The following is a 13427-nucleotide window of genomic DNA, read 5'->3' on the forward strand; positions in this document are numbered from 1 at the left end:
AGGATGCTACCAGCTGGCACCTGGGTTTGGGGAGGTGGACGCGGTCCAGCAGGCAAGCAGTCTCGGAGCAGCACAGGGTTCAACAGCCTGCTCTTCAGGGCCGAGCTTATTACCGTGGCGCTGATAGACGTGCTACAGCTCTGCCTTCCCGTGCCCCCAGCCTCGCAGCCTTGCTTGCAGAGCTCCCCAAGCTCTGGGGCCGGCCACCGTTCGCTGGGCTGGGGAAGAGGAGGGAAGTTTCGCTCGGGTCAGCGGTGGCTGCGAGGGCGAGGGTTTGCACTGGACACGGTACCCGGCTGTGTTCTGACAGCATGCCTGGCACGATTTCCCCAAGATTAATTCGGTTTAGACCCAGCACAACCCCAGCTGGGCTCGCGGGTTCGTACACTGCAGTGTCTGGGCGAGGAGCGGTGCCGTTGCCGCAAGGCTGGGCTAGCAGGCGAGGAGCAGGGTTACACTCTGGGTGCCGGTGCTGTCCTCACCCCGGCACCTCCGTTTCCCTCTCCGTGCCCGGAATACACCGCTTGTCCCTCGCAGCAGTTACCAGGGGTTCTGGATGTTCCATGCCACGCGCCGAGCGCTGCAGCTCGTTTGCAGGAAAGCCGACGCGCTGCTCCGTTGACTTTCCCAGCGCCAGCTCCTAAAGCGGCACACCAGGAAGGGCTCTGGGGGACAGGCTTATGCTTTTCAAGGCGCTGAAGGGTTGGAGGCCGTACCACGCTCCTGCTTCTGGACGCAGCATCTCTCTCAGTCCGGAACCAGGGACCACCAGAGGGCAGCCGCGAAGGCAAAGGTGCCAGAAATAAACTCCTGAGAGCCAGCTTCCAGCAGTGCCAGGGGCTGCAGCGCTGGAAAGAGCAGGCAGGCGGGCAGGCGGGCAGGCAGGAGCTGTTCCCATGCAGCACGAGCATCCCGATGGGCAAAGGGGAGCCCTGAACTGTTGATGCTTTAAGAAATCATTTTTCTCCCAGACTAGGGGATTCCCGGAGCACGGCAAGGGGAGCCCAGACCCTGTTCTTCTCTCTTACAATCAGCAGTGGTTTAGAGGGGATGCACTGGAAGGTATTTACGGGCGCTCAGTCCCAGCAGAGAGTTTGCGCTACCGTGGAGAGCCCACGGCTGGTGTGGCTGATTGCAAGGATTTAAGGGAAGGTGATTTACAAAACATAGAGGTGCTACCATCCCTGTATTACCACATCTCTTTTATTTCTAAACTTGTCTAACACTGCCAGCGTAGCACTTACAATCTATCGCCCGGTTTCTCCATCCTCTCTTTTCTTCTTTGAGAAGTCTGTGTGAAGCCAGACGCTAAAGAAACACGGGTGACAGCTGGCAATGTTGAACGAGCGTTGTCGGTGTCACGCAGTACCCTGAACCGAGATCCTCCGGCCTGTCCCCCCCAGTCCTCTGGGAGGAGTTAAGCTGCTCTTTCTCCCTTGTTTCTCCCAAGGTTGCTTCCTACCTTCTGCTTCCCAATCCTCCCTCTCTTTCCCTCTGCTGTTTCTGCTCACCGATCGTCTCTGGAGTCCTAGTAGCTCCACGCCTCCTGCGTTGCTAACACGCTGCTGGAGAATGTAGCCCCTTCTTTCCTAGCTGTTGCACAAATTGAATTATAAGCCAGATCCATAATCTGCTTCCAGCTTTCATTTCCCCCTCCCCCTTAATGCAATTAAGCTTAAATGTGGTTAATTACAGTTTATCCTAACTATCTTGGCGGCAGCTTCACACATCTTTGACTGCTCACACAGTTTTTTTCCCTTATTGAGGTCTTGCCGATACAGCGGTGGTAATATCGGAGCCGGTCAGCCTTGCGCGGAGAAGCACCGTCCCCGATTCCTGGATGTGGTTTCGCTGGTGCCAGGAGAAAGGTGAAGCTAGAAAGAAGGCTGGCCTGTTAAAAAAAAAAAAAAAAAAGATGCACAAGTTTAATTACCAGTGTGCTTTTAAACTGGTTACATTAATCCCCCAAAGCAATGTAATTCACTTCCAGTGCTACAGTAAATTTAGGGCCGCGGTTCAAGCAGAGAAATGAGCAGCCACGCAGCACTGCACCCATTTAATGAGCTCGTGCACGACCAGGCAGCCTTTGCAAGGCTACTGCCAAAATGGAAGCTGCCTCGTTAACCTAGACTCGGGCTCAAACCAATAATCCCAGTTTGTCTTGGAAGCGCAGTCAAGCTACCACGCTACTTTTGGCTCACGGTCCGCTTGCGTGCAACTTGCTTTGCGGACCAGGAGAGCCTGCGTTGCAGTTTGTGACCCGGTCCCTGAGGCTTTGGCTTGCTCTTTTTTCTGTTCTTGTCTTTCTTCTCACAATTTTTAACTTCGCTTCTCTTTATTCCTACCCCCTCCATCACAAGTCAGGCTGGTCTGTACGTGGAGATCTCCCGCGCTATTAAATCAGCCGGTTTCTCGAGTTAAACAGGCGGGTTCCTATTAGGTGACAGCTTAACAGCTTTCACCGTTTAAAACATCTCTTAGTTTTTTTAAATCTGGATTATGTTTAACTGGCATCTGCCTTAAGAGCATCCACACAGAGGGATTCAGAAGCTGACTGCGTTAGCCTGGCGTGCTCTCCGTAGATGATCACTCATCGAGGCAACTTTACATTCAATTTTTTTTCCTAAGGCCGCTGTTAGCAGAAGCATACCTTTTCTCTTCTCAATCCTTAACGCAGGCTTAAATTTTGCTGAAATACTGTCCCGGCCCCCTCTTGGGCCACGACTGTTTTGTATGAGCATTTTAATTCTTTCTAAAATGAGTCTTGCTTTAAAGGACTTCAAAGCAGGACTTACTCTCAGCCCTTGCGGTGGGGATGCTCTGTTATTCCTAACCCGCAAAGGGAACCGCGGCACAGAGAGGATACGCCCAGAGCTCCACAAAAACTCCAGCAAGGCCCGGACAGGGACTACAATTTTTAATTGCCAGTTGCCTATCTCCAGCTTGCCACCCGGTGATGCCCAACCCAGCCCCAGGGTGCAGAGCTCTGAAACCCTTCGGAGGGACCGGCGGCGTTTTGCCAGGGAAGTTGGCTCCAGTCGCCACGTTAGGGCGGGATGGGGGCATTCCCGGTGGCGGGCAGCAGCCACGCTGCCCCGTTACCGCTGCGCGCTACTGAATCGTCCCCTGCGCCGCCGCACGCCCCCTTCCTCGTTTAAAACAGAGGGAAGAGGGAGAGAGTGCAGAGTTTAATTTAAATCACATCTCCCAAGCTTGTTCTTTTCTCAATCAATATTGCTTTTTACATCATATCTAATCTCTTTTTTCCCCCCCTCCAAAGTAAAATTTAATTAAATAATTCTAATGAATGTTTAATGATGTTCTTTTGTCATTATTAAATCTGTAATAAAAGTGTCTGCAGCCCTTCTACCTCCCTCCCCCTCGCTTCCCCCATTAATACCCCCACCGCCAGCCCTCCCTCTCCCGTGCACACACTGTCCTGCTGTCTCTCTTTTTCCCTGCCTTCCCCCCTCTCGCTGTGACAACGCCAGCATTCAGACCTGCAAACAGGAAATGAGAAAAGGAGAAACAGGATATTGAGTTTGGATACTATCTGGATCGGTAATATCACCCCTAGCTACTAAGCGAAGGAACCCTTCTCCTGCCAGGCATACTAATGGAGATGCGGAGGCTTCCCGGAGCCAGGCAATAAGGCAGGACAAAATCAATATGAATTGATAACTCCCAACTTTAAACCCGCGGACCTGGAGCGAGCTTTTGGGTTGCGCCTCGTTGAGTGGAGAGGGGGAAAACAGGAGAGAGAAAGGAGCTGATGGTTCCCTTCTCAGGGGACAGCAGAAAGGTGCTGTCTTGGTGATGCCGGACCAGGAACTTTGTCTCTTCCCAAAGCGGTGGAATCCCCGTAGCGATGCAGTTCCCATTTTTTGAACCAGGGACGGGAGCTTCTTAAGAGCTCAGTGTGGAGTAAGAGCCGGAGTCCGAAAGCGGGGCAGCTTGCCAAGGCACTACACCAGCTCTCCGCCCTTGGAAGAGAAAATCATTTCAAAAAGAGGAGGGCGATGCCGTTCTCTGGGCAGGCAGGCAGAGGTGGCTGGCTTGGGGCAGGACCCACCTCCTCTATCCCGCACTAGCAAGAGGCTTTGCTCTGTCGCTCCTGACAGCCTGCAGAATATTCTTTAAAAAGCACCAAGCGCAGGACTCCACAAGAGCTTCCGAATTACAGCGGAAACTTTGCACGGGCTACAGAGAAATAAACGCTGCACCTGCACGCTGTAGCTCTGTGCGTCCCGTGGTCCGCTGTGCCCGTCCACGCTCAGCTCGGGGTAGGACTCCCACAGTCTCCTGTTGGAAATATTAAAAAAAGCATTTAGAGTATGCTCTAAAGAGCATAAACCCAAAGCTGCAGCCTAATTTCCAGTCCAGCGTGGGTCTGTAGAGATTCAACAGCTGAATCCCACCTTCCTGCAGCTCAGAGACAGCCGAATGTGGGATTAAAACAGAGCAGGAACGTTTTTGCCTCTGCTTGGCAGAGGCGAGGGTGATTGCAGAAGCCCAGTCCCCCTCACCGCCCTGCCCCAGTGACAGTATTTGCAGCTTAGGAGAGCTCTTGCAGGGCTGCGAGCGCAAGGCAGCTTGGATGTTAAATGGGGTGTTAGGAGCTCAAAGCGAAGGGCAGGAGGGAACGGCTCAAGGCACGCGTACGGCTGTCATCCCTCTGTTCTGGATGGGCTTGGAAGGAGTCTGCTCATTTTCTTCCTCGGAAGCGGTGGTTAATGCTGGCTCCTGTCGAGAGCCACGATACCTGGCAAGCGTGGGCCTGCCACGCTCTTTCCGTCACCGCAGCAGCCCCCTGCCCGGGGCACAGCGGGGTTTGGGAAGGGCCGCACGCTGCGAGCTGCCCCTCCAGGAAAGCAAGCACCTGCGGGTACAGAGACAGGTAAAACTCCTTTTTGGGACCCATTTTCCCCGCCACCAAGCTCTGTCTGCAGGGAGCGGCTGCAGGGTGTGAAGGGAGATGGTTTGGGGGGGTTACCTGCTTGCAAAAGCACCCAGCCCCCTTCTCCCGCTGTACTTTAGCCCGTGGCACCGTCCCTCCCAGCTCTCCTTCACCTGACGGAGACCCCGCAACGCAACCCCTCCCTGGCAGTAGTTAGGGAAAAGGGGGGAAAAAGAGAAAAAAAAAAACCAAAAACCAACAACCCACATTTTTTTGTTAGCATTCAGCAGTGATATGACAGGCGCCCTATGAATTCTGGGAGATTTTAATAAAGAAGACAGGCCTGTGAAATTTAATAAAAGAGTTCATCAGATTATATGGTGATGGCTCAGTGCCACCGTGCTGGCAGTAATATCCTCGCAGTGGGGGGTTTAACCCCTTGAGGGACAGAGCAGCAGCACAGTATTAAATCTTTCAGTAGCATTTCACTTGTGTCACTTTAATATTTATGAATCTCTCTGGCTTTGGGAACCTCTTTGGGGTTGTTTTGCTTTTCTGTTTTGCTTGTGGTTTAGGTTTTCGGCAGCGGTAGTGGTTGGGGGGGTTTTTTTTTCAGCGTCAGTTTTCATCGCCGACACGAACAGAATCAAGCCCAGGGAGCAGAGCTTGTAACACCTCTCACCTCCTGGGTGGATGCCAAGGGCATTTACAGGGTCCAGTCAAGCAGGACCACACTTATGAGATGCAGTTTTTTTGGTTACTTTTTATAACCAAGCGCAATTACATGAAATGCTGCTCGTGGCGCTCGATGTAAAACTCCGGGGAGATCTCTCTGCTGCGTGCCCCGTCCCAAAATCCTTCTGTTCTACACGACCGTGGTGCTGCCCTCCTCCTTATAAGTAATATTTCCAGCGATGGATAGAGAAGGTCGGGTCATTCCCTCGGTGCGACTGTGAAGATGCAACAGCAATAGTGCGATGGTGGCTCTTCTCCGACTCCTACCCCGTCCTTCTGCCTTTTAGTGAAACATTTAAGCGAGCTGACTAACACCTGGTATTTTAAATTTGGTTTTTTCCGCTCCTCGGGGGGAGAACTTTGCATGCAGCAGGCAGCTTGGCTTTGGTAAGGTTTGACTCCTGAAGACTTCTTTTCTGGTGTACACGCTCACACGAGAGGAGGTTTGAGTCCATTTGAGTCTTGGCTATTTCTGACAAGAGGCACAATGACATAATTCCACAATTACAAAGTTCCTTTCTGGGGGCAAATCTATTCACCTAACCCACAAAGAGCTTTGGAGGGAACGGAGAGCAAAGGTAACTGTTGCCCCCAAATTACTCCTTCTCTCTCTGACCCAAACGTTGCTGGAAGAAGTCAGAAATTAAGCAGAAGGAAATTTTTTCCCCTTAATCCCCTGGTGCCACTCTGTATCGCTGAATTGGGGGAAATGGCTGTTGCAGTAGGGAATGAAAGAGCATATTGTGCTGCCGCTGCCTCCTCGCTTCCCTCGTGTGTCCCCTTCCCCATCACGCCCCTAGCCCCCAGCCCGAAATCTGGAAAGAGGCTTTGCAAGTTCCACTTCAATATTTCAGACGGCTACAATGGATTTTGCAGCTCAATGTTAAGTAAACAGACCTTGCTTAAGCCTGGACTGCTTCATTTTGACTAAACCCTAACTAAATAAGCTAGTTTCATGAAGCACAGGCCTCCCAGCTTATTCCTTGCTTCATTAACACCTTTTAATCCCATCGAGACAAGCGTATGCCCCCCAAATTACCCTTCCCAGGCCTGGGTCAGCATCTTCTCTGTGCCACGGCGGGTCAGAGAGGTTCTCAAATAACTTGTGCTCAGCTCATCCCCAGCTGGAGAGCTGGGAGCTGGGCTGCCGCCTCTCCTCCAGAGCCATCGGCCGAGAGCGCGGTGCCCTGAGCTGCGACAGGAGCGTTCTGCAAGGATTAACGGAGAGCTAGGCGTTGGGGTGTTGTACCAGGGCTGAAGTCTGATAAATTAAGTCCATGAAATGTCTGAAAGGACGTAGAAAGATCTCAGGGCTCCTCAGCCGGGTGCAAAAGCCAAGATGCACGTGGTCGCTTTGCTGCGATTCCTCTTCCCGCTGCTCCACACTTTGAAACTTTACTGAACTTCTCGGGGCGGGGGGGAATTAACTGCACGCTGGGCTCTCCCCAACTGTTTTGTTATTAAAAGAAAAGCAAATCGTTACTGGTAGAAAAGAGCCAGTGAAGCTGTAGGTGGGGTGAGGGAATCAGATAACGGAATGGTTGTTCGCAGGGTGTAACTCCTTGCGACAGGATGCTGTTGGGACCAAGATTTCAGGGAGCTTCAAGAAGATGGTGGGCACTGCTGTAGTGTCCAGGCATAAAAGAGAAATAGAGAAGGAGCACTGGGACTTTCAAGGCGTTGCTGCACGTACGCCTGTCAGCCAGGCGGCCCCGGGGCTGGCCTCAAATACCTCCTGGCAGGAAGAGTGTGGGCAGGCAGGGAATTTGGCCTCCAGCCCAGCATCAAAGCTCTCTTTAAGATACCGTGTATCTTCATCCTTGCTTGGGTGACACGTGCTGTCTCTGAGCTGGCAAATGCTACAGATGTGCTTGCCACAGCTAGCCAGGCTGCTATCCTGCCCGCAACGCCGGTCCTCTTGCCTTGAGCGCCCATGAGCGTGACGAACCGGCTGCCAAAACCTGTGCCTGTAGCCCCAAGCCTCTCTCGCGATGCTGACTCGTGAGTAACCGTTCCGCTTGCTCCAGAGCCACCGCCTTTGCAATTCCCAAAGACCTTCCCGATATAAGCCCATCTGCCTTCCTGCTACTGTCACTTTTTCCACCAAGGTGAGCAATGCCCTGGCAGGAAAATCAAATTCTATCATCTGCAAAGGTAATTAATTTGAGGCAAGCTGGTAAGAAGGACGTGGGATAGGTACCTGCGCGCACGCACCCGCTTCTGCTTGCTGGGTGGTTTCTGAATGTTTCCAGGAATCAAAGTTGATAGCCTTACCACACCTCCTGTAAGGAAATCCCGAACAGAAATCAAACTCAGGCGGGATTTTGAGGAAACAAGAGTGTTGAGTAAGGACATGGGGAGATTTGGTCAAAATAGAAGAGGAGGTACGTGGACGATGAGGCTCAGGCGGCATAGGGATCTTTCCAAAAGAAGCAGGATATAGTTGTCGTGAGTTACAGGCACTTAGAAGTGCTCCTGCTGCTGCCGAGGCTGTTTTCTCCGGGAGCATGCAGAGATCTCGCTTGTGTCACTGCTGTTCCTAAATGCACTTTTCATTATGAACCTGGGAACGCGCTTATTTTTCGGCCTGTCCCTCAGCGTCGTTTCTGCAGGCAGCCGCTTCTAGACGTCGCGTAGCCGCGTCCGCAGCACAGCCTCCCAAGCCTCCTTGTAACCCACTGCCAGCGACGGAGATGTATTTTGTTCCTATGGCAACCCAAACAATATTACCTTGACTTAAACGGATTCAGGCAATATTAAAACCAGCCTCTTTAGGAATTCCTGGTGTTGGAGGGGCTGAGAATTTTAATTTTGTGTAATGCGAGCTGACACCGTGTTTATGAGCTGCTTGCTGAATGTTTTCTTCAATTAGTACAAAGCAGAGCGGATTTGTTTTCGGGGCTTAGCTGGGAGATGGGAAGGCGCGGGCCTTGCCATGCCGAAAGCGTTATTGAGTTACGCTGCAGTAACGGCGCTTCCCTCACCTGATAGCTGCAAAAAAAGCCCTTTTCATGGAAATCTGGCACATGACAGCATCTTTAAATAAGGCTTGCTAACTGCCTCGTCCCAACAGCAGCGGGAGGAACCGGCTTGGTGCCTTGCAGGTGAAGAGGTCTCCTTTCCCGGCTCTGACATGTTTCCACGTTCCCTTGTTCTGCTCCATCCCTCTCGCTATCAGCCTGCCCGCAATTAGAAGCACATCACGCTCAAAGCTTTCCTCTACCTGCCTTGGCTAAGCAATATTCTGGATGTTTCCCTCAAGCAACCAGCGATATCACTGAGGCTAGAAATATAAAAGGACCCAGGGAATGCTCCAGTATCTCTATGGGTAAAACTAATTAAGGAAACACAAGTCTGAAACAAGACAGGGAGTTTTCCATCAGTGTTTTCCTAAACTACCCTGTTCCTTACTTGGAGTCAGGTCGGGATATTGAAGAAAAGCTTCTGTTTGTCAGGTCCGTGTTCTTAATGGGTCTGTCCCTGGATTTGGGGCTCCGAGGCAGGACCAGCTTGGCCTGGGTGCGTTACAGGAGCAAACCCGGCTCTGAAAGATACGGTAAGACCAGATGGGAGCTTGGGGCTAGCTTGTCTCAAACTCAAACGGCATTTGTGTCCCTAGGTTCAGCTATGTGACAGCATATAGCGAAGCCCGGCAGATCTTTCTTTGGGGATGGTAATGCTCCCAGCTGAGATGCAAAGAAAAGGCAGTACTCACTCCTAAACCGGTTGTTTGAAGGATAAGGGACAGAAACCTGGAAAGAAGAATAGTTTGATTACCCACAATTGGCACAACTAATTAAAAGCGGTTCTCAAGAAGATAAAGACATGACAAAGTCTAGTTGCTGGGCGTGGAATAAAGGAAGATCCACATTGGAAATTAGGGGTGAGGAGCTAGTTAGCCTCTGGAACCTCTTCCAAATGGATGTGGACAGATCCTCCTTCCCTTGGAGCCTCCAGACCGTGACTGGCTGGCCTTCGCTGCACATCTCCCACCAGCGAACAGGCTTGAGGCGGGAATCCCTGCGCGAGATTCTCTGGGTTGCAACGAACACGGAGTCAGACTACATCGCCGTTATCTTCCATCTGGCCTTAAAGTCCAGGAACATCAATAACTTAACGTTTAGTGACGTGTCACGTGTTCCTGACTGATCCCAGAGCGTCGTGATCGCGGACTGGCTCTATTGTTGGGTCTTTTTTATTCTTTTTAGTATTTCCCTTCTGCTGTAACAGAAGGATGTTGGTGTTAGGAAAGGGGCAGATTTGGACTCAGCCCAGATTTGGACTGGGATTGCGCCTGGAACACGCTCCCAGTTTGCTCCTTCGTTAAGACAGTGAGAGGTTGTGGTTAAAAGGCTGCTCTTTACTCCCAGCTTTTTCAACTCAAATTCGATTATTATTTTTCAAGTGTGACTTACAGAAAGACAAAGAGGGAAAGGGGAGAGAAAGAGAGACGGGGAGACGCTCACACAAAGGAGAGAGAAATCCCACACCATTCCAGTTGGAATGTCCCAGACACTTCAGCCGAAAGCCACCGCACAGCACAAATCCATGGTGGTATTTGGAAGGGATGAGCCCACCCCTGTAAGCCTCTTCATCCTGCTCCACAGAGTTTGCCAGGAGGATTAACCCAGTCTTGTTCTCAATCCCAGTTTATGAGTTCCCTGCTGGTGGGGAAGATCCTGTGTGTTTAAACAACAGCCTAATTAATCCCTATTTTATTACTTTCTCTTGTCAAGTGGCTAAATAGAAGCTGTCAGCCGGCAGCCACCACCGCTCACATTTGTTTAGATCCCAAATTACTTCATCAGAACCATCTGCTCTGTACGCGGGGCGCTCAGCAGTTGTTTATTTCTCTCTCTGGACACGGTGCGGGGCACAAACAGCCTCCCCCCGTGGGACTCCCTGTAAGGCTGCTCCAGGCCCTGGGGATGGCCCTGGAGGGCTCCATAAAGTCCTCTCGTTAGGAGCAACCTAACAAAGCCAGGCAGTGAACAGGCCTAGAGAGGAAGAGGGGACGTAAAGCTCTGTCCCGTTGGGCCAGGCAAGTTTGTGTTCCTCCCTGGGGCTACGGAAGGTCCGAAAGCTCCAAAACACGGTTGGGACGTACACTTCTTGCTGGGACGTGCTAGCACGGCTCCAAACATCCACCCCCTTCTCTTGGCTTCCTGAGCCCCAACCCAGGGCTGATCTTCCCTGCCCGAGTGTCTAACCACCGTGATCTTCTTTGCAGGCTGTTCCAGACCAAGTGCAGCAGCTGCTTGAAGGCGATCGCCCCCTCCGAGCTCATCATGCGGGTGCTGGAGAACGTCTACCATGTTCACTGCTTCTACTGCTGCGAGTGCGAGCGGCGCCTGCAGCGGGGAGACGAGTTTGTGCTCAAGGAGGGGCAGCTGCTGTGCCGCAGTGACTACGAGAAGGAGAAGGAGATGCTGAGCGCTATCAGCCCGGCACCCACTGAGTCCGGTGAGGGGCCGGGGCTGGAGCGGTGCTGCGGGTGGGGAACTTTGTAGAGGACAAAGTTGAGCCTAATTCCCTAATTAACTATAGGGAAGGCTTCAGAGGGAGGAGATGTAGGTAGGTGGAGGCTGTAGCATCTTTTCCCCTTGGTGATAGGCAGCCAAGGGGGTACCAGGCTGCTGAGATCTGCTTGGCTGATCTGGAGAGGTTTGGGTGTGCTGCTCTGAGCCGTTCCAGAACGGATGATACGGGGCCGGGGTGGCCCATCAGCTCTGTCTCTGAATTGACAGGGTTCCCCTGAGCCACAGCTCAGTCCCCAAGCTTTGCCGGCTTCGTTCCGCGCCCCTGCTCTAAATCGCACCTTGGAAGGAGCAAAAAACTCTGACAAGTTTCTCTGAATCCTTGCCCTGGGAGATGGCTCAGAAAGGCCACTCTCTGCTGAATCACCGCTCCTGATCTTCCATTGCAGTGAAAAGCGAGGATGAAGACGGCAGCCACTCGCACGGCAAAGGCGGCGAGGAGAGCAAAGACCACAAGCGCTCCAAGCGCCCGCGCACCATCCTTACCACGCAGCAGCGTCGGGCATTCAAGGCCTCCTTCGAGGTTTCCTCAAAACCTTGCAGAAAGGTATAAGGAGGCCACTCAGCACAACTGCTGGCTTGGATCCTTTTAAGTGCAACTTAAGTTCTGATTCAGCTCTCCGGGTTTTGTGGACAGGTAAGAGAGACCCTGGCAGCCGAGACGGGCTTGACTGTGCGGGTGGTACAGGTCTGGTTCCAGAACCAAAGAGCCAAGGTGAGTGACGGTTCCCGTGCCACAGCTGGGTTCTGCGTACCTGTGGGATACCACGCACGCTCGTTCAATTAAAAGGAAATGTAGAATAGCTCAGAAAAAGAGAAAACGGTTAGAAGAACAGAAGAACGGCTACGCGGGACCATCCACAGGTCCACCTAGTCCTACAACATGTATCTAGTAGTAGCAAAAGCTTAAAGAGAAATACAAAATTGATTAATTGTAGATGTTTGCAGGGCTTAACGTTTTTCACCTCGGTGGGTTTTTTGATGACTCTTTTTCTACTTGCCTTTTCCCCCTCACTATAGAAAGACTAGAAGGATTTCCCACTTCTTTCTTCTAGAAGTTGAAGCATTTCTAGTTTTGCAGAATTTAAAGGGTGAAAACAGAAAGCATGTGGCTTTGAAAACCTCGCTTTGTAGTCCTTTGGCTTTTAAACTGCAAACGGCATCTCCCAAAAACATAATACAACCTTTTCTGTCAGCCCCGTTTCTCACTGAACACTGACTGCAGAGGAGTCACCCAGAGGAGTCTGAGCAGGGCTGGATCACGGCAGCGCTGGGTCTCTGCGAAAGGCAGGCGGCAGCGGTCCGCTGCTGTGTTAAACGCAACCCCCTCCCCTCCTCTCTCAGTCAGAACCTCAAATCCGGGGTCTCCGTCTCCTTGCAGATGAAGAAGATCGCCCGCAGGCAACAACAACAGCAGCAGCAACAGCAGGAGCAAGACCAGCTGGGCAACCCTCGCTTAGGGTCCGGGAGAGGGACCGGTCGCAACAGCAGGCAGAGCAACGACGATAGCGAAGGTGAGGAGCCGCCGCGCAGGGTGAGAGCTCTGGGGGCTGCAGGCTGGGATGGAGGGGATTGACTCGGACGTGTTTGAGAGAGAACGCGCGCAGGAAGAGATTAGCAAAAAGCACACGGGTTGTAACGAAGTCGGTACGCAGGTGGGGGTAACTGCAAGCTGGAATAACGAGGCGGTGTTCAGCAAGACTCGCGGGTTCTCGTGATGCAGCACGTAGCTCCTCTTTCTGAGAAGACGATGGGGTTTTTTTGTGTTGCACGTACGCACAGGGCCTCGTACCGTGCGGTGCTGGTCCAGAGTCAGACCACCAAATATTGCTGCAGCAATGCGAATCACGTTATCGCGTGCTGTGCACCCTTTGCTTCAACCCATCCCACCGGTTGTGTCTTTAGACGGCGCAAGCGTTCACGGCCTGGATGGGCTGATGGTCCCCTACCCCAGGATCCCCCAGCAGCAGCTGCTGCCCCTGGATCAGAACGGCTACAGCGCAGACTTGTACAGACAAGGGCTGACGCCACCCCAGCTGCCAGGAGACCATCTGCACCCCTACGGTAGGAAAGCGGTGTGGAGATTGTCCTGTCTCTGCATCAAAGCTGCACGTAGCGGTCCAAGTCGTGAAAAGCCAACTCTGCTGTGACTGCTGACGAAGCCAGCAGCAGTGAATGCTCCAGAGGACTTGGACTTTGCGCAGAGCCTTTCCCAGAAGTTTGGTGAGGCCAGAGCCTCAGACTGAGCTCTGCTAGGG

At 52.4% G+C, this 13427-nt stretch overlaps 1 protein-coding gene and 1 long non-coding RNA gene across 4 annotated transcripts in view; one reads left to right on the forward strand and one right to left on the reverse strand.

Moving 5' to 3' along the window:
• LOC104018411 (LIM homeobox transcription factor 1-alpha-like) overlaps positions 1–13427 on the forward strand; it is a 30985-nt gene that overhangs the window by 12108 nt on the left and 5450 nt on the right. The window contains exons 4-8 of the mRNA XM_087778180.1: positions 10863–11095; positions 11559–11716; positions 11807–11884; positions 12551–12683; positions 13075–13233. Of these exons, the coding sequence (XP_087634306.1) occupies positions 10863–11095; positions 11559–11716; positions 11807–11884; positions 12551–12683; positions 13075–13233 (761 nt within the window). The remainder of the gene's footprint in view (positions 1–10862; positions 11096–11558; positions 11717–11806; positions 11885–12550; positions 12684–13074; positions 13234–13427) is intronic.
• LOC148052909 (uncharacterized) lies at positions 888–9795 on the reverse strand. 3 transcript variants are annotated; one of them, XR_015709132.1, is made up of 4 exons: positions 9044–9795; positions 4073–4302; positions 3705–3983; positions 888–1891 (listed from the first exon to the last, which is right to left on the reverse strand). It is a non-coding gene; the product is annotated as an uncharacterized LOC148052909 (long non-coding RNA). The 3 variants fall into 3 exon arrangements; XR_015709133.1 differs by lacking the exon at positions 3705–3983 and having other exon boundaries at positions 4224–4302; XR_015709131.1 differs by having other exon boundaries at positions 3705–4302.

The sequence above is a fragment of the Nipponia nippon genome, unplaced genomic scaffold (assembly GCF_047370975.1).
Source record: "Nipponia nippon isolate SJK-2023a ecotype South Korea unplaced genomic scaffold, ASM4737097v1 scaffold_42, whole genome shotgun sequence".
Taxonomy (NCBI): domain Eukaryota; kingdom Metazoa; phylum Chordata; class Aves; order Pelecaniformes; family Threskiornithidae; genus Nipponia; species Nipponia nippon.